Raw genomic sequence first — 23,453 nt, forward strand, 5'->3', positions numbered from 1 at the left:
ACCGCCCTAAAAGAGGTCACGTGACATTTAAAGTTTCTAGCAAAAACGAAAGGCGAAAGTGTTGGGTCCCCTGACGCGTATCTCGGAATTGGCAATCATCCAGTATTGTGAACAGGGATCCATTTGAAAACATGGAAAGTTCAATCAAAAAGCCGGCAATCTGACTTAATTCTACACGTTTTGCATATTTCAATCAAAACATCCCAATGCTACTTAAATCATAAAAAAAAAACATCAGTAATGTAAACCCGGACAAGTGTCGGAAAATCCGGACAGACTCGGACAGGCGGCAACCCTAGCCGTGAATAAATAGATCGCATCCAAATTCTAATTATCATACCTGCTTAATTTATGTTAAAAAAAAACTCAGTAAAAAGAAAACCCAGAACAGTGTCTGATTATCCGGACATATCCGGACAGGCGGCAACCCTAGCTGCCAATGAATGGATGGCATCCGCGGATGTCATGTCCGTTTCTGCGAACTTTTTTTCGCGAAATATTTTCATGTAAGCAAACAAATCGTTTCTGAGTCGTAGGCGTATTCTGTGATTTATGCGATCTTTTAACACTGGCACTAATTGTCTGGCTTTCTTTTTAATTGATTCGTAAATTAGCAGAAAAATAAAAGATTAAAACGAGATGACGATTTACTAGGAAACGTTAAAATAAAACGAATGAACGGACGATGTTAGGATGATGTATTATGGCATGGCGCATAAATCTACAAGTTTTAAACCAAATGCCTTATTAAAATTAAATGTTTCGCTGATTTAAACATGATTCAGCTTTTACATTGTTTCTGTCAGGTATAAAGTTCTTCATCATCATCATCATCAGGTCATTTAGTCTCCATTGAAGCACAAAATAGACCCTAGCACACATAAAAAATACTTTAATAACTATCCCGGATAATTCACGTCTCGGTACGGTGACTCAGTGGTAAGGGCAGAGGTATTTTTGGTTCCCAACTGACTTGAATCTTCCAAGTAAATCTTCCAATCTATGGTTTTCTGAGTAAAGAAAAATAAAAATAAAATAAAACAAGTAAAGAACCTTTAAGATCCTTGACTCAACACCAGACCGTTCGAGTGGATGATCCTGACAACGATCTTCGCGAACTGCATCGCGCTGGCGGTCTACACGCCCTACCCGGCCAGCGACTCCAACTACACCAACTCTGTCCTCGTAAGTAGCAGCTTCTGATTCACCATCATCATCATCATCATTACTATTATCATCAACATCATTACAATAATGTCTAAATAGTCTCCACTACAAGTAACGTGACGTGAGTGAGAGTGAGTTACCAGAGGCTAATGGAGGATTCAGACACTCTCCACGCTGTAGCGCTGGTCAGGTGGGTTGAGGAGGCCTGAGATTTAATTTAATTTAATTTAAAGACTTTATTGCACACACAACAATGTTCCGTACAAAAAGGCGAGCTTAATGCCATACGTCATTCTCTACCAGCATATTAATATCCCTTAGTTGCCTTTAATGACATCCACGGGAAGAATAGGAATGTTCCTCGTGTTCTTCATACCTACTACCTACATTTGATTACAGAAGTTTTAAATTAATTTATATCAAAGAGATAGGTTTTCTTCTTCTAAGAAAGATGTAGGTCAGTGTTTTTCAACCTTTTTCTTGACACGACCCCCCTAAAAATATTTGGCGACCCCCCCGACAGTTCGTTTTTTTTCATGCATTTTATCATGTTAAAAAGATGTTTGTAGGGACCGAATACTTCAATCCTCAGATCATAGAAGGGATCCCTTTCTATAATCTGAGCTTCAATCCATACAACATTTTAATGCATTTGCATAGTTAGATTTCGGATTTTGTCCTTATAACTAATGGTTTTTTTACTTAGGTAGTTTTTACGACCTCTCGCGACCCCCCTATAGAGGCTTCGCGACCCTCCAGGGGGTCGCGACCCACAGGTTGAAAATCACTGATGTAGGTAAATCTAAAAATAAATGAAACTCCAAATGAAGTAAAAATAAAAATTAGGCTTTTCTCCAGATATAATGTTCAAAACTGCAATGCTACACCTTAGTCAATTATACCGATGCAATTGGACTTTATACTGAACTAGAGGTAAGATAGCCAGTTCCTCTGTGGTTGAGGATTCCGGGTGAGGCTCGCTTCCACCTTCGGCCTGATCATCACTTACCATCAGGTGAGATACAGACCAAGAGCTTCCTCGTTGTGGATAAAAATAAATAAAAAAAAGTCAATCAATACCGATGCAATAGGAATTTATAATGAACTTTCTCTAATTTTCTTTCTAGGAAAAGATAGAATACGTGTTCCTAGTGATATTCACGGGGGAGTGCGTGATGAAGATCATCGCGTACGGCTTCATCATGCACCAGGGCTCGTACCTGCGGAACGGCTGGAACTTGCTCGACTTCACCATAGTGGTCATTGGGTAAGTCTTCGAAAGAGCTCCAATGATTATTTACAGGTTGATGAAAGTACCAGTTTCAGTAGGCAGTTCCATTTTCCACGGGGACTGATAATCTAAGTTACTCCTTTCAGTTACATTCGAGAGACGGTTCCTTAAAATCTTAATTAAGTATTTGTTTTCCAACTTACACGATCTTAGGATATTATGCTGTACCAATTTTCTGAAATTAGTTAAGGTTCATGTTATTTTCGTATTCTGAACGTACCGTTTTGTTTAGAAGTCCAAAATTCTGTTCCATGAAGTGTTCACTCAGCTTTTTGATAAAGCGTACCTATTATTTCCCCATTTCGCAGTATGGTGAGCACAGTGTTGTCGAGCATATTCAAGGACGCCTTCGACGTGAAAGCCCTGCGAGCGTTCAGAGTCCTCAGGCCCTTGCGGCTTGTCTCCGGAGTGCCCAGTGAGTATGAAGCCTTCACGATTTACCTACAAGGTGGAATTTTGAAATGCCACCTGGAGGAAAAGTGCTCTTAATATTGTAGATAGAAAATTTTACTCAAAGAAAACATTCCTTTATTTTCGAAAAGAAATAGAACTGCATTCAAAGATTTCCAAAAATTTGTTTGCCACACTCGGGAATCGAACTAACTAAAATCTGTTAAAAATTACACCCTGTATTTTTATTGCATCGGTCATTAGGGTTAAGTGTAAGGACGAAATCTCTCTAACAAACTTAATAAATTAAATGAAAGGAAAACCATGTAATTTTAAATTATTTTAATTATTTCCAAAAAATGTTATGCTATGGTGGTGAATTATCGATAAAAATTCGGAAATCTTTGAATACTGTTCTTTTTCTTTTCAAAAATGAAGGAATGTTTTGTTTGAGTTTTCTATTTACAGTATTAAGGGTACTTTGAACTTTCCCTTCAGGTGGCATTACAAAATTCCACACTGTATAGGTGTACCAGAATCTCATGGCAAATAGGGAAAATAAACTTTGTTGAGAGCAATACTGGGGAAATTGGAATAAACGATCTTGATACTGTTTAATTTTTTACTTTTATGACTTTAATATTAATGAACATGAAGTACGAATATACATTTTAGGTAGGTATGTGTATGAAGAATGTTGTTATACATCGGGTTTTTAACATAAGAAAATGTCTTGAGAAATAAATAAATCGTATATTACTTTAAGTAAATAATTTTATTATGCATCATACTTTTATCTTATCACTTCATTCAGAACTAGAAAACGATTGTAAGAACTCCACTTGCATTTCTTGCTCTTCAATAGATGATCAAGATAAAGAGGTACCTATTGTAAATAAATTGCTCTTCCAGCATTTCAATGGAGAAGTTTCCTGATGTTAAAATAAAAACATTATATTTCTCTGAATGGGATTAAAATATATGTTACGGTTAATGTGATAAATTGAAAATTATTAATAATAACCGGTTATTATGAATAATTACCGACAGTTGCGGTAAAAGTGATAAATTAATCACATTTAACAGTGATTATTTAATAATTCAACCTTAGTACTAACAAATTTCATAAAAGAGAACAACATCTTGTGTACGTGCTCGTGTACAGCCAAACTTTTGAACGTTTTGATATCATATATCAATATAATTTGGCATAATAAGTTTGGAATGTTTATTGCATAATATTACTTTTCCATGATGCCTATAACATAATGTTTTGATTTAAAGTGAAAAATAGGTTAAGGTGCGGCGGGGGTGGCCCTTGGGCCACCCCTAAGCCGCCTATTTAGTTTTATACACACATAAATGACCCCATATTAATCACATTTACCAAATCATGCGGTAATTATTCATAATAACCGGCGATTATTCATAATTTTCACATTTATCACTTTGACCGTAACATATATACCAAAACTAAAAAGACGGTGAAGTTTTTTTTTAAATCGATCAAGAAATGTTGAGAAATTAATTATTTAAATTACAAACATAGGCGGTGTCGTTCTTTTTGTATATGGCCAGGTCTGGGATATTAAAAAAAAAGGTTACAAAATTTTACTGAGAAAGAATCTTGAGTGACCCTAGCTGAAAAATTAAAAACTGCTAGATTTAAAAAAAATGGATCTGTCAACAGCACTGCATCAGGCAGGGGTGATTTACTGTTTGTACTTTGTACTCCGAATGACTGTCGTGAATACACCGATCAAAATGGCGTGAATAGTTATGCGCAACTTTAGGGCCCTGTTTGCGCAACTTCTTTATTTGTAGAGATATTTTCATGATTCTTTCACAATTATTATTAGTTTTACTTATTTTTATTTCAAGTTTATTTAAAAGAAAAAAAATGAAACTTCTCCATTATTCAATCTTGCTTGATGAAATCTTATTCAATTTTCTTTACATGGTTATCATAACATTTTGACCATTCCTCTGCACCAATTTGTGAGATACCTGAAAACCCCGATAAAGCAGCTATTAAGTAAGAATAATATAAAAAAACATAACCCTCCTTCTGACGCAGTTGGGTAATAAACTAAGTATCAAAACATTTCAGTCCAACTTACTGTCAATTCGACGACGCGCTTTAGAATCAAAGATTGACTTTGAATTATGCCTTATTTTACAATTCACATTGAAAACAATAAGACTTGATTGAGCTTTTTCGAATTTTTCACAAAAATAACAAATAATCAAGAAGAGATTACAAAATTTTTGCAGCGGCTGACAGATTTCATAATTTTCTTTGACAGGTGACAATTAAACCATAGACAATTGCCATATGAAAAACACACTTTTCCAATATTTTTGTTTGCCATGAGATTCTGGTAGACCTATACCTATGTATAACCCTTCAGAGCAACAAGCGTAGCAGAGACGTACCTATTGTTATCTTGAAAGCGATGAGTGTCCTGATAGAAAATTAACCTTTTGCCTATTTTGTTTAGCCTTTCAGATATGTATTTCCAGTGACCCTAGCTTAAATCAAAAACACCATCATGATTTTCTAATGCAGGTCTACAGATCGTGTTGAACTCCATCCTGAAAGCCATGGTGCCGTTGCTGCACATCGCTCTGCTGGTCATATTCGTCATCATCATCTACGCCATCATCGGCTTGGAACTGTTCTCGGGGAAGATGCACAAGAGCTGTTACAATAGGTTCACAGGTTTGTCTACCTTTAATGCTCAGTTCAGAATTAGTTATTTTAAGTTTATCGTTTTTCTTTCCCTTATGATGTCTCATTAATAATATTTCTTCTCTCTTTCCTTATCAACTTAGATATTTATAGCTAAGTAAGGTTTGTAGTCGTCAGGGCCTAGTGTGAGTTTACATCATGTGCTCACTAATGAGCGCGTAAAAAATGACATTAAATGTATGACGGATTGTACAGCGCCCCTAGCGGAAATGTTCAAGAACTACAATTTTCATAAATTTTTTTAACGCGCTCACTACTGAGGACGTTTGATATAAACTCACAATCAGCCCACAGATCACAAAAAGAGGTCGATTTCTCAGTTCATTTTTGCTGGTCAAAAATTGTACTCTATAAAATAATTGACGATGTGATGAAGTAATTAATTTTAAAAATATACAAATAGTAATTTTATGCGAACTTCTATCTTTCTTGTATTAACTGCCGTGTTTGAAATACAAGAACTTTTATGAGTATGACAACAACCTCAATGTTTCATCTTTTATCTTCCAAACCAAAATTCTGCTCCAGACCAAATCATGGATACGCCTCACCCTTGCGACTTGGACAACGGGTTCAACTGCTCCACCATCGGCGAGGACATGGAGTGTCGCGAGGGCTGGATCGGGCCCAACTTTGGGATCACCAACTTTGATAACTTCGGCCTCTCCATGCTTACCGTCTTCCAGTGCATCACGCTTGAAGGCTGGACTGATGTTATGTACCATGTGAGGGTCTTCTTTATCTATAATGTTGAAATATAAAATATTCTTTTTAGTTGCTTGTAATTCTAATTATTATATTAACATAGTCTCTGTTCAAGGAGAACACGTTGCAACTTTAGGTTATCCCATCACCAATTCAGGATAACATTCATTAACTGCTATTTTTATATCAAGGCAGTCTTTCAGTTTCAATTATGGCATTAGGAAGTAGAGCAACTACAACATAGTGGTAAATAAAGATACAGGGAAAATAACAAATTGCTATGTTGCCTTTCAGATACAAGATGCGATGGGAAACAGCTGGGAGTGGATATACTTCGTGTCGATGGTCATTTTGGGAGCTTTTTTTGTTATGAACCTAATTCTCGGTGTGTTATCTGGGTAAGTTGTATATCTCTTACAAGTAGGTATATCCTAGACTAGAGTATAACGGTAGACCTTGCAATAGTAAATTACCTTCTAACTTTTCATTCCATTTTAGAGAGTTCTCCAAAGAAAGAGAAAAAGCAAAAAACAGAGGGGACTTTCAGAAGTTAAGAGAAAAGCAGCAATTAGAAGAAGATCTGAAAGGCTATCTTGACTGGATTACACAGGCAGAGTATTTAGAACCTTTGGCAGATCAACACGACGTGGTGGATCAGAAAAGAGATTATGGAATAGGTGTGTATTTACATTACATTCCTTTGTATTTTTCCAAAAATTTCCGAAACAATGCCAATAAAAAGGGCCAAAAAATAAACGATTTTGTACTTTCAGGACCAGCGCTAAATGAACACGACTCCACAGATCATTTAGGTATTGAAACTAATGAGCAGCAGAAAGTATCCATAACGAAACTATGGAAAAAAGATTTTGATAAAGTAAGTAACTCTACTTCATGAAGCAGTGTAGTGAGAGGCAACGTGGACTTTTATAACTACTTATCTTCTTTTGTTGTCCAGGTAAACCGTAGAATGAAAAGAGCATGTAGAAGAGCCGTGAAATCACAAACATTCTACTGGCTCATCATAGTGCTAGTATTCATGAACACAGTGGTCTTAGCCAGTGAACATTATAAGTAAGTAATCATTAAAATGAGATGGTTTTCAAACCTTGACAAGGGATATTAAGATGATAATATTTCGTTTTCAGGCAACCAGAATGGCTGGATCTGTTTCAAGAGTACGGCAACGCGTTCTTCGTAGCACTTTTTACTTTAGAAATGCTTGTAAAAATGTACAGTTTAGGATTACAGGTAATATTATTATTAGTTATCAATCTTAAATGATCCATCCAAATTTATAAAAAGTAGAAGAAGAAAATAAGAAGGAAGAGAAATAGTGGACTAAGTACCTAGTACCACTCCAAAAGTCATAATAGACTTATCAACTCGAAAAGGGATCAAAACCGTATCGCCTTTCGCGAACTGCAACCGCGAGGCGAGGCGTTTACGTTTCGGTGTGGATAAGTGCACATTGCAGTAAGGAGCTTCATACAAAGATTACTGACCGCCTCGAGGTGATACGGACGGTTACGATCCACTATTTCTCTTCTTTCTTCTGTTTTGTTTTCAGAAGGTCCTGGTTTTCATTGTGCCCCAATTATACTTGAATAACCTTTCAGGGCTACTTCGTATCGTTGTTCAACCGGTTCGACTGCTTCGTCGTGATCGGCTCCATCAGCGAGATGGTGCTGACGAAGACCGAGGTGATGCCGCCGCTCGGCATCTCTGTGTTGAGATGCGTCAGGCTTCTAAGAGTATTTAAGGTCACCAGGTAAGATGGTTCTTTCACCATCACCTAACTTAATGTTATCTAACAAAAGTTTAAAGGGTATTAGAGCTAGATTATCCTATTATGTCATACTTTGTTCCAAAATAATAATATTAATTTAGTTCTTAGAAGTAAATGGTAAATAATGGACAGTAGCCCAACAGTCCCTCAGTGTCGAACTGTCGATTCGAGCTAATCATTGAATTGAATCATTTTATTCACTGCAGTGCGATTCTATAAAACCTTCACCTAGACATCGCAACTAAATCCGCGATGAGTTTTTAGATTTGCATTCTATAAACTCGATCGTCGGCACGAATTTACTCTAGCGCTACGCTTGTCGGCGCGGCAGCGGGTTGAACTAATTGATCGTGAGATTTTGTATGGGATGACGTTTTGAGTGGCATTCTGTAAGGAAATTCCAGCCTCATTCCGAAACACACTTCGCACTCGAATGCGCTCCAAAATGTCAAATAAAAAGTTAGTATTTTGTGAGCGAGAATAGACGGAGTTTTAGAAAATTGCATTAAAATTACATTTATTAGTGTTCAAATGTGTTAAAAATAAGTTTTGTGATATTTATTTGAACTAAATTATGCATATTATGGAGGACACGAATGTTTTTATTAAAGGCAAATGGATTTCAACTCGAGTAAAGGTAAGCTTATGTAAAGTTATTTTTTTATTACATTGATATTATTACACAGTTTAAAATAGATTTCAAACAATGAATACATGGATCTTCATACAGTACAGTAGCTAGAGTCTGTATTTTATTACATACTTCGTCCTATTATATAAATTTAATGATTTGTTTCAGAGATATTATGCACCTTGTCATTTTTGGCTAAAGGCAGTAAACTGTAAAGTAATTAATAAATTTACCAGCAGAGAACGATAACGTTTTTACTGTCGCAAAGGTTACCATGCAAGAAAGTGCAATTGGTAGGTAAATTGGGTATCAATTTTTACATAATAAATATTGTTACATTAGCAAGGAAATTTAGTCCTTAAGCTTATATTTAATACAATAAATAACTTATGTCCTTGTGTGATAGAGCAGGTCTTTTTCCTGTTCTTTGATCACCCTTAAGTAACCTCGCCACTCGAAGAATGTGTCTTCTAATATTATTTCTTTTTTCAGATAACAGATAAAGATCTAAATAAGTCAAATGCGGATCCAACTTAATATGGTGGAATGGTGGTGCTATGCAAGTCTGATTTATTTTTAATCACTGTATCTACCTACCTATAGTAAAAAAACCACTTAAGAGATGTACAAAGGCTGGTGATGAAGTGGTTTTGCTTGGTGAGTCACTACTACTTAGGATGTGAGGCAATTTTAATTTTTGTAATGTGTGATTGATGCTTGTGTTCTTTTTTTTAGGTGATTTAGGATATGCTCCATGCGCCTGCCTAATGACACCAGTGAGTGGTACCGAAGATAATTCCCCAGAAGCCCAGAAGCACTCATATTCTGCAAACTATAAATCAAACATTTTACATCTCCATGTGTGTACCTAAAAGAATAATAAGTGTGGATATGTACAAACTTTCATTAAAATTTTTGATTTATCTTAATTATTTTGAATAATAAAATATACCTATGTATAAATGTATTTCGTATTTAAAATAATTATTAAGACTACCTCTAATTTATCATTACTTTCTGAGGGGCACAGTAATAGAAATATGTAGTAAAGAAATTAAACAAATAAAGCTGTAGTAATATTTTATCTTTAATCCATTTATTAGCTTCTGCTAAAGCTTCCAATCCTTTTCCCAGTTCATTCAGGGCTTCAGTCAGTGTCTCTTCTCTTTCCGCTTTGCGTTCCACACAATGTCTGCAAGTCCTGCTGTTCTACCACCCTCAGGAATCTCTCAGTAAATGTCGCGTATTCCGATCGCTGTTGAGACGGCGGTGGAGTAACAGTACGTGGAGGAGTTGTGGAATGTTATGCTGAAAAAGACAGTATGTAAAATAATGTAGGTATTAAGTTTTAATGGCATTTGTGACATAAGTATGTGGATGGCATAACATCCATACAAGATAAAGTTTTCTATATCCGAAACAATCTTTAAATAATATTAAATATCTGACTGACAATATAAGAAAAAATTAGAACAAAATCATGCATTACTCTTTTAATTTCGATTTCGGTGGGGTTAATGAATCCAACGAGCACACTTAAAAAACCAACATTCGTTGCACATCTTGTGGTTTGCTTTTAAAGAATGTTAAGTAGGTCAACCATGTTGATAAGCGGATACTAACCTTGGCTTTTGTTCATTGTTTGTAATGTTTATAGTGTTTAGCGCTGCCAACCTCGTTATGTGGTATTTTTATTCTGTATAATAATGGCTTCAATGGTGTGTATCTCAAGAAACCCTTTGCTAAGCCATGGTTTCTTTTTTTGAACATAAATTCGAACAGTTTCAACTTGAACTGAATGACGATGGGTGAGAGGATCGTGTCTCATTTGACTGAAACATTTTAAATTAATTAGATTATTACTTAAGTAACTTAAAAATATCGTATAAAACTTTCACAAACACAAATGTATACTTACTTTAATAATTTTCTCAATCTCAAACATCATTATCATCAAACGTAAACAATCAACAAGTAAAATTGACATTTTGTTTCGTTTGTAAGAGCACAGATTATGTATATGCTATGAATTAGAGATTTCTAGTTTTTAACGTAAAATCTGCCTTAATTTGTTCAGATTATGACATTTAAGTTAAAGAAATAAATAATGACTTCAAGTTTTGTGCCAAAATCCCAATATTTTAAATAAAAAACTTGAATCGAAAAACTCGACTAACATTTTTGTTGCGTATGTCAATCCCTAGGCCGCCTCACTGTTCACTTCTCTTCACTCGCGCTGAGAAATGTTTACAGAATGCCGAATCAAGGTCATTTTGTAACTTATGTGAAGGGACTCTGGAAATCGTTGGGTGAAGGGAGTTTTTGTTAGAATTTTATAGAATCGACATGCTGGTCGTCTTTCTCCAGATACTGGCGCTCTCTCTCCAACCTGGTGGCGTCTCTGCTCAACTCCATCCAGTCCATCGCGTCCCTGCTGCTGCTTCTCTTCCTCTTCATCATGATCTTCGCGCTGCTAGGCATGCAGGTCTTCGGGGGCAAGTTCAACTACGACCCTGTGGAAGAAAAGGACAGGCACAACTTCGACTGCTTCTGGCAGGCATTGCTGACTGTTTTTCAGGTAACTAATATTGACATGTGTTGATATTTCCCTTTTTCGACATTTCACCATCCTCTGGCCTGATGATGGGATCTCGTTGGTGATGAATGCTAGATTTATAAGCATTTTTTTAAATTGTTTATTATCTAATAAAATATCTTCATGTATCGTATTCCAGATCTTGACAGGTGAAGACTGGAATGCTGTAATGTACGAGGGCATCAAGGCGTACGGTGGAGTTGGCTCCTTCGGCATCCTGGCCTGCATATACTTCATCATCCTCTTCATTTGCGGCAACTGTATCCTTTACATTACCACTTTTGGTATTCACAAGTCTAGCTAAGTCCTAATTTGTTAAAAAAAAGGTTCATTAATTTATGTTTAGAAAAAAAATGTGATTTCCTTGACTCTGTTTTGTACAGATATTCTACTGAACGTGTTCTTGGCTATCGCTGTAGATAACTTGGCCGATGCCGAATCTTTGACCAACATCGAAAAGGAAGAAGGAGTAAGTTTCAATATCATCTTGTTAGATATTTGATGGTTCAAAAGTGCTACCCTGTGGCACTCCAACAAAATACTTAAGGATAAGTTTTGATTCCTAAATTACATCTACTTGTTCAGGCTGCGGAAGAAAAAGAAGGAGGCAGCGTGGTAGAACCTGAGGGTGTGCATATAGATACTGATGACGAGTACATACATGATGATGATGCGTATACTACAGATAAGTAAGAGTTTTTTATCCTTTAAGTAAATTAAATATATCGCTAATTAAGATACATTGAAAACTTTTAACTCTTGATGATTTAGCTCCGAAAGAGAATACGAAGAAACAGGCTCAGAAGGGGAGCATCAAGAGGAAATAGATGGCGAAGGAGAAATGGAGATGGGCGAAGAAGAAAACGGTATCGATAGAATAGAGGAGGAACAGGAGAGAGGTGAAGACCAAGAGATGATGGAGAGCCATCAAAGAAATCACATTGGTATGTATGATGAAATTTTAGACATAGTTAATGATCCCAAAATTCTCCTACGAAAAGGGATTGGTGTGATAAATTTTGTATGTGACCAATGCAAATATTTGTTAGAGAAAATCAATGTTTGTGAAACTATATCTGTAATTAATTTAGATTTTAATATAAAACAAAGATTGCAGTGATAAATGAACAGTGAGTGAAATGAGTAGTGTTTAAGCAAAGCCTATTGGAATTGGTCATATCAATATTGATGATACGTTTGTGGCGGTGATGGCTAACCTTATGAACATAGTGAACACAGACATGGATGAAGAGCCGCGTCTGAAACGAAAGCCGACGACGTCGTCGGCTCGGCCGCGGCGCCTGTCGGAGGTCGATATTCACGACACAAAGAAACCCATCCCTGAGGCATCGTCATTCTTCATATTTTCCAAAACGAACAGGTTAGGGAGCTGGCACCGGCGGACATTTGAGCTTACTGAATTGATTAGATGTTATTTTCCGTAAAGTTTTTTAATTTAGACCTTGCCTTTGATTGGTTTATTGACACTGAATCAATCAAAGGCAAACTTCTTATCTATTTTACGCCTTTCATCTTTCTCGAACTTAATATTTTCGGATTATGTAATTAATTTTATTTATTCTTCTCACATATTAGCTAATCTCACTTTATTTATGTTTGCCTTTATACATTTATTATTATTATTAAAGTTTTTTTCTAAGTGTAGGATTTTGAGGTACTTAAGCATTCACAGGAGGCTCAGCATGGATCCGATAGCGATTAATTATAGTGTAGTATTAATGATTAAAGAGTTCTAGTTCAAAAACACTGTCGTCATTTTCTATCTCACAAAGATGGCGGCCAGTCTGAAGAGGAGGGCACACTGGTAACCGCCCGGCCGCGGCGCGTGTCCGAACTGAATATGCCCAATCAGACGCCGCCTATACCGAACGCTAGTAGTTTCTTCGTATTCTCACCAACAAACAGGTGATTGGTGAACAATCCGCCGTTGTGGTACCCGTATCTCATTGTACGAACGATTGGCATTGTGTCGTCGAGCCCTGAGCCTTTCATATCACTCATCCCTGTGACTGTCCTGTCTGGATCATTGTCGTGACATTTATCATTGTCTAAATGCACGAGTGTTGTGACTTATGGTTTTACCTGGAACAAAATTTCAAACAATGAGGAAACTGGGTACTACTATCCCATTAGAGTTTAGGTCTATTAGTCTCCAAGCATGGACTTGAATCTTTAGATGATCCTAGACTTAGCATAGTGGGTCCTTCCTGCAAACATTAGGCACATCGCGCATGATTGCATGAACTATTATTCATAACAGCTGTTTGTTCTGGTGTATTTTGAATAATCGATGTGTTTTTATTTGCATGTGCTTTTTCTGATTTATTTTACTAGCAGCAATATGTAATACCTGCTTTATACCTTTGTAAAATTTCTCAAACCCTTTTAATATTGTAATAAAAATACGTAATTATGTTTAATAAATGTTGTGAAGCTTTAAGTGTCGTGTGTAAACCTTTATGATTATTGATGTATTTGAATATAATTATAAAATTCCTATAAATACGATAAAATTTAATATCTGTGAGCATGTTTGTGATAAGTTTGTATAAATTACCTCATTCAATTTAAGTGGGAACTGTAATTATTGTAAATATGACGATGACCATGAGGTATTTTATTCTCTCAATGAACCTGGACTTCAACACCAGGTTCCGCGTGTACTGCTACAAGATGTCGGCATCTTCCACCTTCGGGAACATCATCCTGGTCTGCATCATGCTGTCGTCGGCCATGTTGGCGGCTGAGGATCCACTTGATGCAGCACAAAAGGGGTTTAGGAATTGGGTAATTATTCTCTTACCTAAATTACGTAATGAAAGTTAAAAGTTGTGCTTATTTCCTGAATTTGTGTCAATTTTCAGTCTTATATCTTTTATGATTTTCCTAATGAACATAATTCAGATTAACATAATTTAGGAATTCAAAATCCTAGCTCACATTGAAAGTAGAGCTGTGGGTCTAGACAAAGTGCCATTATAATCGCAAACCAGTCGAAAAGTGGTCGAAAAGCCCCTTTTTTGTATGGAATTTGACGGATTCGATTTTCGATTCGATCAAAAAGTGCGTTTTGTCTAGGGGGGCTGATTTCCTGATTTAAATTACAAATTGCTTCACGCTGTCACTTTTTTGTCAACATCAGGTTAGAGTAGGCGCACACCGTTGATTTTTCGTCGGCCGATAGTTCGGTCGGTATGATCAGTATGGGCATGTATGGGAGTGCGCACACTACGCCGATTCAATTTGGCCGATTCTTCATACAATTTAAAATCGGGCACAACTATCGGCCATCTAAAAATCGGTGTGCGCCTACTCTTATTCAGGCTCTACTACAAGATATAACAAGATGACGATCCTTTCTAATTTTCCAGAGGTAAATGGAGGATTTAACTTTTTGGACGTACTTTTCTAGGTAGTTTAATCTTTATTCTTTCTTCTAGCTGCTGAGCCAGTTCGACGTGTTCTTCACCGGCATCTTCACGCTGGAGCTGTTCCTCAAGCTGATCACGTACGGCCTGATCCTGCACGAGGGCGCCTTCCTGAGATCTGCCTTCAACGTCCTCGACATGCTCGTTGTTTGCGTCTCTCTCATCTCTATGAGTTTTAAGTAAGGCTTCTTCTTTACAGTAAAAATTACCTAAGTATTGTCTAGAGTCCATTATATCTAAAACGGACTTGCTTCTTACACGTGGTTTAGTTTTTGCTTCAGGAAAACTGTCATTCTTACTATCGGTATTACAAAAGTTTGGCCATTCACACAGATTGTGTTATAAAATTGTAGTAATTATTATTGAATCTAACGTTAATCTCTTTACTGTATTATTCTCATAACATTATCTCATCATACATTTCTCTTTGTTTTTAGGTCTGGTAGTATTTCAGTGGTGAAAATATTGCGAGTGTTCAGGGTGCTGAGGCCTCTTAGGGCCATCAATAGGGCCAAGGGCCTTAAGGTGAGGCTTTTTCTCTTTTATTTTGAAACCTTCAAATACGTTAAGTTTAAAATTAAAATACTTTAAGCAACTGACTATTTTAAATACATGCACAATGATTATTGACTTTCTTAAAATGGATTCTTTATCGACTTTTTCCATGATTATAGCACGTTGTTCAGTGCGTGATCGTTGCAATCAAAACGATCGGGAACATTTTGTTGGTAACGTCATTGCTACAATTCATGTTTGCCGTCATGGGAGTCCAAATGTTCAAGGTAGGGGGCACTCCCTTTGTACAAACCCTGAAGGATACCACAGAGTACACCATTATCCATTCTCTCCAATAATCGAATCACGTGTGACTTCACAGAGTGGTGTGAAACATGACAAATTATGTATAAAGTACCAGATTCCTTCTCACAAATCTAAAATCTGTGATTACACCTTTGGGTACTTTTTTCTATCACCCTTGTCACTCTCCATCACTCATTTCTCATGATTATTTTCTTATTTGTGTTTAAAAGGGTCTATCTAGAGCTTAGCGCGTTAGTCATAATGTGTTTATTTCTCTCTAACTCGCGAGCTAATTATTTGCATATTTTAAAGCTTCAAGATTAATGAGAGAGTTTAAGAAAGCTTTCAAACTGTTTTTATTATTTTAGTAAATGTTGTGGTCTGCTTAATTAATTTACGAATTTTCCGTAAATAAGAAAAGTGTGTTCCAAATATTTTATTATTTTGAAAATTTCGTTTTGTTAGACGAGCATGTAGTAAGATGTCATAGGTAGAAAGTAATTTAACCCATTAGACCCTATAGTAGTTCGCCAAACATAAGTTATTGTTTAAGTGTCGTTTAAATCAGGCATGTTTTAACTTTGCCTTTGACCCAAAGGTGTAGTACTACGTGCCTAAGCCATAGCATTGTTGGAAACGTAACAACCCCCTACCTTGGCGTTTAAAGTGTTCACCCGTAGGTTCTAACGTGTCGCCCTCCTCCGATATGTGACTAATATTAGAGCGCCCCTGAGTCCTTGATATAGCCCTGTCATTAAAATGGTTTGCTTGTCCCCTATGTCCCGCTGCTGCGTGGTACTGGACTTTGTGGACTGTCCACTCCCTGGTAACGTATACCCGACTAACTCGCACTTTTGTACCTTGAAATGTAGTATGTGGTGAAATGTGTGATAGTAGCGATTAAGACAATAGGAAATATAATGCTAGTTACGTATTTATTACAATTTATGTTTGCTGTCGTCGGTGTACAATTGTTTAAGGTGAGCTTTTGACTGTAGATGTAAATGTATCGTTCCTTGTTTGCAAAGGAGTGAAATCTTTGAAAAAACTTTTTAATTAAGTATCTACAATAAATATTCTACATTATTCACAATAGTAAAAAGCAGAAATTGATTAAAGATTTCACTCTGGCATGAAAAAAGAAACATTAGTTGCAAAAACGCAGTTTTATTGCTAGCATGATCAATAACAATACAATTTTATTCAAGAAATTAGTAAATGTTATTTGCTAAATTATACAACGTGTCCCAAAATTCAAGGATAAGCCGGCGCCGCAGGGTGGACATAGTCATGACTACTTTAGGAAAAATAAGAAAAAAAATCTATCTCAATTATTTTTTAAGTTACACAATAAATTATGAAATTCGTCGAAAATTGACACCCCTTATGATATTTTACATTACCACGACTACAATTTTTCAAATACTTCAGTTTTTTTGTTTGTATCGGCAACTTAAGTAGTGCTCCTGTCCACCCCAATTCTTAAAACCCTCAGAACCCTTGCAGTTTTTACACAAAAGTTAATCAAAACATGATATTTCCTTAAAATTTTGAACGATTTTTACTTTCACTCCACTTTGACTTGTCGTTTTGTGAAAAAACAGTATAAACACTACTGCGGCAAGTTTTTTATAAAGTTGACGCAACTATCCAAGATTCCGAAATGGTATAATACTCTAAGAAAACTAGTCGCAAAAAAGATATGCGTACCATTTTTACAAGCACTGCGCTTGTTAGTATGGGATAAATCTTGCAACTGAATTTAAAACCAGTTCTCCTTAACCAATTGAGCTGAAATTTGGTATACTTGTGTAAGTACGATGCCAATGCAATATTATGGTACCATTGAGCTGGATGGAGTATGGAGGTGGCCATAAGAACTCTTAACGAAACGGCGGAATTACATCTAGTTTGGGTTCGTTGGACTTGTCTTTTCGAGCACTTTAGTGCTAGATGATGTTCAGGGTCCTGATGATGAAGTCAAGAGGTGGCAGGAGCTGGCCATAGGAACTCCTGAACGAAACGGCGGAAGCTTATCGAGTTTGGGTTCGTTGGATTTGTCTTTTCGAGCACTTTAGTGCTAGATGATGTCCAGGGTCCTGATGATGAAGTCAATTATAATTTTCAAACGAAGTCAAGCTTGTTTTTAAATAAGTTTTTTTTATTACAACTTTATTTTAAGCTTTTTAGTTGTTTCTCAATCTCATGGCCTAAGTGCTCGGGAAGACAAATCCAACGAACCCAAACTCGATAAGCTTCCGCCATTTCGTTTAGGAGTTCCTATGGCCAGCTCCTGCCACCTCTTGACTTCATCATCAGGACCCTGAACATCATCTAGCACTAAAGTGCTCGAAAAGACAAGTCCAACGAACCTAAACTAGATGTAATTCCGCCGTTTCGTTAAGAGTTCCTATGGCCACCTCCATACTCCATCCAGCTCAATGGTACCATAATATTGCATTGTCATCGTACTTACACAAGTATACCAAATTTCAGCTCAATTGGTTAAGGAGAACTGGTTTTAAATTCAGTTGCAAGATTTATCCCATACTAACTAACAAGCGAAGTGCTTGTAAAAATGGTACGCATATCTTTTTTGCGACTAGGTTTCCTAGAGTATTATACCATTTTGGAATCTTGGATAGTTGCGTCAACTTTATAAAAAACTTGCCGCAGTAGTGTTCATACTTTTTTTTTACAAAACGATGAGTCAAAGTGGAGTGAAAGTAAAAATCGTTCAAAATTTTAAGGAAATAACATATTTTGATTAACTTTTGTGTAAAAACTGCAAGGATTCTGGGGGTTTTAAGAGTTGAGGTGAACAGCAGCACTACTTAAGTTGCCGATATAAACAGAAAAACAGGAATATGTGAAAAATTGTGGTCGTAGTAATGTAAAATATCATAAGGGGTGTGAATTTTCGTCGAATTTCATAATTTATTGTGTAAGTTAAAAAATAATTGACATATATTTTTTTCCTTATTTTTCCTAAAGTAGTCATGACTATGTCCATCCTGTGGCGTCGGCTTATCCTTGAATTTTGGGACACGTTGTATGTATAAAAGTTTAACTGATACGGAGACTGCAAAACATCATGAGAAATGAGTTCAATTAGTTATTGTGTTTATTGGCTGTTCTTTTAGGTGTTGTAGCATGAAATTTAACCAAAAATATTAATTTTTAACCCTTATATTGGCTATAGATTTAATCACAGAGAATTTGTTTCAGGGTAAATTTTTTAGGTGTAATGATATTTCTAAAATGACAGAAGAAGAGTGTCAGTAAGTGCTTTTAATAATGTTTATGTATGTTGCTTAATAGGAGTTGATAAAAGGATTTCATCAAATTGATATCATGTTTCAGAGGGACTTATTTAGTATTTGAGAATCGTAATTATGTAGTGAGAGATAGAGAATGGACTAGGTATGACTTCCATTTTGATAATGTCATGAAAGGTATGCTCACTCTGTTCACTGTGTCCACGTTTGAAGGGTGGCCTGGGTAAGTTATCTAGATGATATTCTTATACTTTGTGTTTCACACACGAACATAAAACAATTCATTTATTTGTTACAGGTTGTTGTATGTATCTATAGATTCGAATGCTGAGGATCGTGGTCCCATTACTAACTTCCGTCCAATTGTTGCAGCCTACTATATTATTTATATTATTATAATTGCCTTCTTTATGGTAAGAAAACGTCAAAATATTATATGAACCAATATTTCTGAAGATATTTAAATAATACTTATAAAATAATGTTTTAGGTAAATATATTCGTCGGTTTCGTCATAGTGACATTCCAAAACGAGGGTGAACAAGAGTATAAAAATTGTGAGTTAGATAAGAATCAAAGAAACTGCATTGAATTTGCCTTGAAAGCAAAACCTATAAGAAGGTAAGATGGTCCTTAATAAGCATCAGAAAAATACTTCTTATAATATTTTGTGGAACTAAACAACATTACAATTTGCTCAGGTATATACCCAAACATCGCATTCAGTACAAAGTGTGGTGGTTCGTGACGTCACAGCCATTTGAGTACGCGATATTCGTGCTAATCATGATCAACACCATCACACTCGCCATGAAATACCACAACCAGCCTCCAGAGTACAGCAAGGCTCTCGACTTGCTCAACATGATATTTACAGCTGTGTTTGCCTTGGAATTTATATTTAAATTGGCTGCCTTTAGATTTAAGGTATGAGTATGTTTTTGTTATGTTTTTCTAATGATTCCTTCATCAGTCCTATAATTGTTAATATTACTCGTGTTGGGATCATAGAACTTTGTAGAATTTTAAACAAACTAAATTATTGTATACAGAACTACTTTGGTGACGCATGGAACACTTTCGACTTCATCATCGTATTAGGTAGCATCATCGACATCGTTGTGTCTCAAGTAAACGAACTGAAGAACCAGGTAATGATTATTATGTACTGTTACTATAAACACTTCCTTTAGATTATTCACTTTCACTGATATTTTCTGATTTATCTTGAAATATTCATGTGTTGATAAAAATTTATAATTTACTGAAGAAATTGCGTGACTGTTTCAAGATGAAGTCAGTTCAGTTACTGTCCCCAGCATGGACAATATCGATGTTGTAATAACAGTACTTGCTACGCAATCTCACAATTATTTTGTTGATTAGACACCAGATTGAAGAGAATATTGATTTCAGGGAAGTGGTATGCCAAGGGCACACGTCGTCAAGGTAAGTTCACGCTTTCACGCTGATAAATACTAAATAATTATGTAACATTAGCTGACCACATAAAAGATTGTAGAACAATAAAGAATAACACTAAATTAAAAATTACATAAGATTACTTAGCTTTAGAAGCGAATACAATTGGGAATGCTTTAGATGTTGTATGAAACGCAAACGATGTAGCTTTATGTGTACATACATAAACACATTATGGGACAGTAACGTTATATTCTTATGCAACAACGCATAGTCATAATGTAATATACTTGCAAATTGAAGTTCCTAAACACATTTTATGAATGTCTAAACGGCACTTAGAAAGCTGAAAAAAAATCGGTGGGTAAAATTTTAAATTTTCATCTTCCTCGTAAGTATACTCTCGTTAAAAATTGTCTTTATCTATTTATATATTTTCCATATTAAACATCACATTAAAATTATATTCATTTAGCACCATAACCTTTAGATTTTTTTCTATGATTAAATACGTATTGTAAAACATAATTTTCTATTACATTAATCTCGTTTCTCAAATAATTTTATAGATTAGGTATAGTGAGTGAGTCATAAAATAATAATAATTACCTACCTATTTATTACTACACAATTAAAAAAGTCTGAATTTCAACACCATTTTAATGGCAAAATTAATAATGGTTTTGATAAATGAAACTTACAGGAAAGCTCGATTCCATCCATCAATTTCTTCCGACTGTTCCGTGTGATGAGGCTGGTGAAGCTCCTGTCCAGAGGAGAAGGCATCAGGACCCTGCTCTGGACCTTCATCAAGTCCTTCCAAGCACTGCCTTACGTAGCCCTTCTCATCTTGATGCTGTTCTTCATTTATGCTGTAGTAGGCATGCAGGTTAGTGATCTAAATTAAAATAGTACGATTACAATTAATTAGAAACAAGAGACCTTTACATTTCGAAGAAATACACAGGAACGATTCTAAAAAGAACAGCCTCATTTTCAAACCCAGCAAGGCTTATTACGATCTGTATTACTAGCTAGTAGATTATTTTCTGTGGTTAATATAATATTGTTAACTTTATTGCAGGTGTTTGGAAAAATAGCAATAGATGATGACACACCCATCACAAGGAACAACCACTTCCAAACATTTCCTCAAGCTATCCTCGTACTTTTTCGCTCGGCAACTGGTAAGTTCAGTGATCATTTTTTATAGAATACTGAGAATCTGTATACAAAAACAGGTGAAGGTCAGACCATCACCAAGTTATTTAGAAGGATTAGTAATAAATAAACGCTTTTGATAACAGGTGAAGCATGGCAAGACATCATGATGGGTGTGTCACCAGAACCAGAAGTGAAATGTGATAAGAACTATGACGAGGAGGGAGAGGAGGGCGGCGGGACGTGTGGAAGTGTACTTGCCTTTCCATACTTCATATCGTTTTATGTTCTTTGTTCGTTTTTGGTACGTGTCTTACATACCTTGTGTCTTACTTAAGCATCATTATTTTGTATCAAGTGATATTAAGCCAATTGGTTGATTTCCAGATTATTAATTTATTCGTCGCCGTCATTATGGATAATTTTGACTATTTAACCAGAGACTGGTCAATATTGGGACCACACCACTTAGATGAATTTATAAGGTAAAATATTTAATCTACATTATTATTATGATTTTTTATACATCTGATAACTTTAACGTCTTTTCAGATTATGGAGTGAATACGATCCCGACGCAAAGGGTAGAATAAAACATTTAGATGTAGTTACGTTATTAAGGAAAATTAGTCCACCTTTAGGTGAGTACAAGTTTTTACTAATCTATCCAAAAGGTGATATAGTCGTCTATATATGACTGCTCGCTGATTTACAAATACAACTGTTTTGGCTATATTTAAGAAACCTAATTTACTGGGTACATTTACCAAACCAAAAGGCATCGAATAGGCATAAAATGTTTGCTTAGTTTTTGATAGTTTTACATTAGTAGAAAATATTTTTTCACGTGTATATTTGCAGGTTTCGGTAAGCTGTGTCCACATAGGGTGGCGTGCAAAAGACTCGTGTCTATGAACATGCCATTAAATTCAGATGGCACAGTGTTATTCAACGCGACGTTATTTGCTGTTGTCAGAACGTCGCTTAAAATAAAGACAGAAGGTAAATCTTCGGTATTCAACAAAGCTTTTTATCTGAAAGAATTGAGTTTCAGTAAAATAGATTTTCAAACAAACATTTTCAAACCTACAGGTAACATAGATGACTGTAATACAGAATTAAGGGCAGTAATAAAGAAAATATGGAAACGGACGTCACCCAAACTATTAGATCAGGTAGTACCGCCACCTGGAGACCCCAACGAGATCACAGTGGGCAAGTTTTACGCTACGTTCCTGATACAAGACTACTTCAGAAGGTTAGTAGATGTTGATGGTGTTTTTATAATTTTATTTATGCTTTCAAATTTTCAAAATTATTTATCTTCTGAATTACTTACTCCGGCTTTTAATAAGTTTACATAGGTTTTTGGAATGATGCACAAAATTTGTAATACCTTTGAAACCATCGACTTCTATTACTATTGAGAAATGTGAATTTTGGATCAATATGCATTTGATATTTATGAACAAATCTACCAGGGATGTTTTATCCTAATTATTTATTATTTTCCTCCCTGATTATTTGATATTTTTTATCGTTCGCTTTTTGTTCGGTTAAAACTGACATAGTTATTTTTGTTCCATAGGAATCACGCGTAAGTAACGCAAGGATACGTATGTTTTATAGGAAAAAGAGAATGTTCCCTTTTTAGTGTTTTAATCATAAAAGCTGCGATGATGATCCTTTGCGAATTAGATTTAATTATGAACATAGTAAACGTTTTACCGTTAACCATCCAAAAGTATCAAGTACGAGCCATCTACGTTAATCAATATTCCATGCATGGTGCCCCTTATTTTGGAAACTAAGAAAATAATGCAATACTTAGCTTTGTTGATAAGAACCATTTTTCCTTTATTTACAATCTAAACTTGCTTCCAGTAAGCATGCCGATGTTTTGATCATTCCAGTACCTAAGTCAGTCGTACAGTTACAAACACTTTTATCCCCTTTTGTGATTATTACATGTTGTGTTTTTGTGATATTTTGTACCCAAATAATTTTAGTTTTAGATGTTA

The 23,453-nt window shown here is 35.6% G+C and overlaps 1 protein-coding gene and 2 long non-coding RNA genes across 5 annotated transcripts in view; 2 read left to right on the forward strand and 1 right to left on the reverse strand.

The window, feature by feature from the left end:
• LOC135084299 (muscle calcium channel subunit alpha-1-like) overlaps positions 1–23,453 on the forward strand; it is a 30,150-nt gene that overhangs the window by 1,801 nt on the left and 4,896 nt on the right. Inside the window, exons 2-36 of one of the 2 annotated variants that reach the window (XM_063979106.1) lie at positions 1,080–1,185; positions 2,295–2,434; positions 2,767–2,873; positions 5,418–5,570; positions 6,129–6,325; positions 6,600–6,703; positions 6,804–6,982; positions 7,079–7,182; positions 7,264–7,379; positions 7,454–7,556; positions 7,925–8,076; positions 11,093–11,303; positions 11,461–11,581; positions 11,705–11,790; positions 11,907–12,010; positions 12,093–12,265; positions 13,115–13,247; positions 13,994–14,129; positions 14,783–14,949; positions 15,208–15,295; positions 15,445–15,552; positions 18,800–18,852; positions 18,935–19,072; positions 19,148–19,262; positions 19,340–19,470; positions 19,551–19,776; positions 19,902–20,000; positions 20,266–20,298; positions 20,975–21,160; positions 21,356–21,458; positions 21,579–21,736; positions 21,820–21,917; positions 21,985–22,073; positions 22,294–22,434; positions 22,525–22,690. In XM_063979106.1, the coding sequence (XP_063835176.1) occupies positions 1,093–1,185; positions 2,295–2,434; positions 2,767–2,873; positions 5,418–5,570; positions 6,129–6,325; positions 6,600–6,703; positions 6,804–6,982; positions 7,079–7,182; positions 7,264–7,379; positions 7,454–7,556; positions 7,925–8,076; positions 11,093–11,303; positions 11,461–11,581; positions 11,705–11,790; positions 11,907–12,010; positions 12,093–12,265; positions 13,115–13,247; positions 13,994–14,129; positions 14,783–14,949; positions 15,208–15,295; positions 15,445–15,552; positions 18,800–18,852; positions 18,935–19,072; positions 19,148–19,262; positions 19,340–19,470; positions 19,551–19,776; positions 19,902–20,000; positions 20,266–20,298; positions 20,975–21,160; positions 21,356–21,458; positions 21,579–21,736; positions 21,820–21,917; positions 21,985–22,073; positions 22,294–22,434; positions 22,525–22,690 (4,511 nt within the window). In that variant the 5' untranslated portion in view covers positions 1,080–1,092. Of the gene's footprint in view, positions 1–1,079; positions 1,186–2,294; positions 2,435–2,766; positions 2,874–5,417; positions 5,571–6,128; positions 6,326–6,599; positions 6,704–6,803; positions 6,983–7,078; positions 7,183–7,263; positions 7,380–7,453; positions 7,557–7,924; positions 8,077–11,092; positions 11,304–11,460; positions 11,582–11,704; positions 11,791–11,906; positions 12,011–12,092; positions 12,266–12,551; positions 12,703–13,114; positions 13,248–13,993; positions 14,130–14,782; positions 14,950–15,207; positions 15,296–15,444; positions 15,553–18,799; positions 18,853–18,934; positions 19,073–19,147; positions 19,263–19,339; positions 19,471–19,550; positions 19,777–19,901; positions 20,001–20,265; positions 20,299–20,974; positions 21,161–21,355; positions 21,459–21,578; positions 21,737–21,819; positions 21,918–21,984; positions 22,074–22,293; positions 22,435–22,524; positions 22,691–23,453 lie in introns of both variants that reach the window. The other variant, XM_063979107.1, reaches the window with a different exon arrangement.
• On the forward strand, positions 8,330–9,580 carry LOC135084193 (uncharacterized). 2 transcript variants are annotated; one of them, XR_010259785.1, is made up of 4 exons: positions 8,330–8,731; positions 8,894–9,031; positions 9,218–9,382; positions 9,461–9,580. It is a non-coding gene; the product is annotated as an uncharacterized LOC135084193 (long non-coding RNA). The 2 variants fall into 2 exon arrangements; XR_010259784.1 differs by having other exon boundaries at positions 8,335–8,731; positions 8,894–9,018.
• On the reverse strand, positions 9,800–10,392 carry LOC135084276 (uncharacterized). The gene is made up of 2 exons (XR_010259801.1): positions 10,349–10,392; positions 9,800–10,033 (listed from the first exon to the last, which is right to left on the reverse strand). It is a non-coding gene; the product is annotated as an uncharacterized LOC135084276 (long non-coding RNA).

This window comes from Ostrinia nubilalis, chromosome 25, assembly GCF_963855985.1.
Source record: "Ostrinia nubilalis chromosome 25, ilOstNubi1.1, whole genome shotgun sequence".
NCBI lineage: Eukaryota > Metazoa > Arthropoda > Insecta > Lepidoptera > Crambidae > Ostrinia > Ostrinia nubilalis.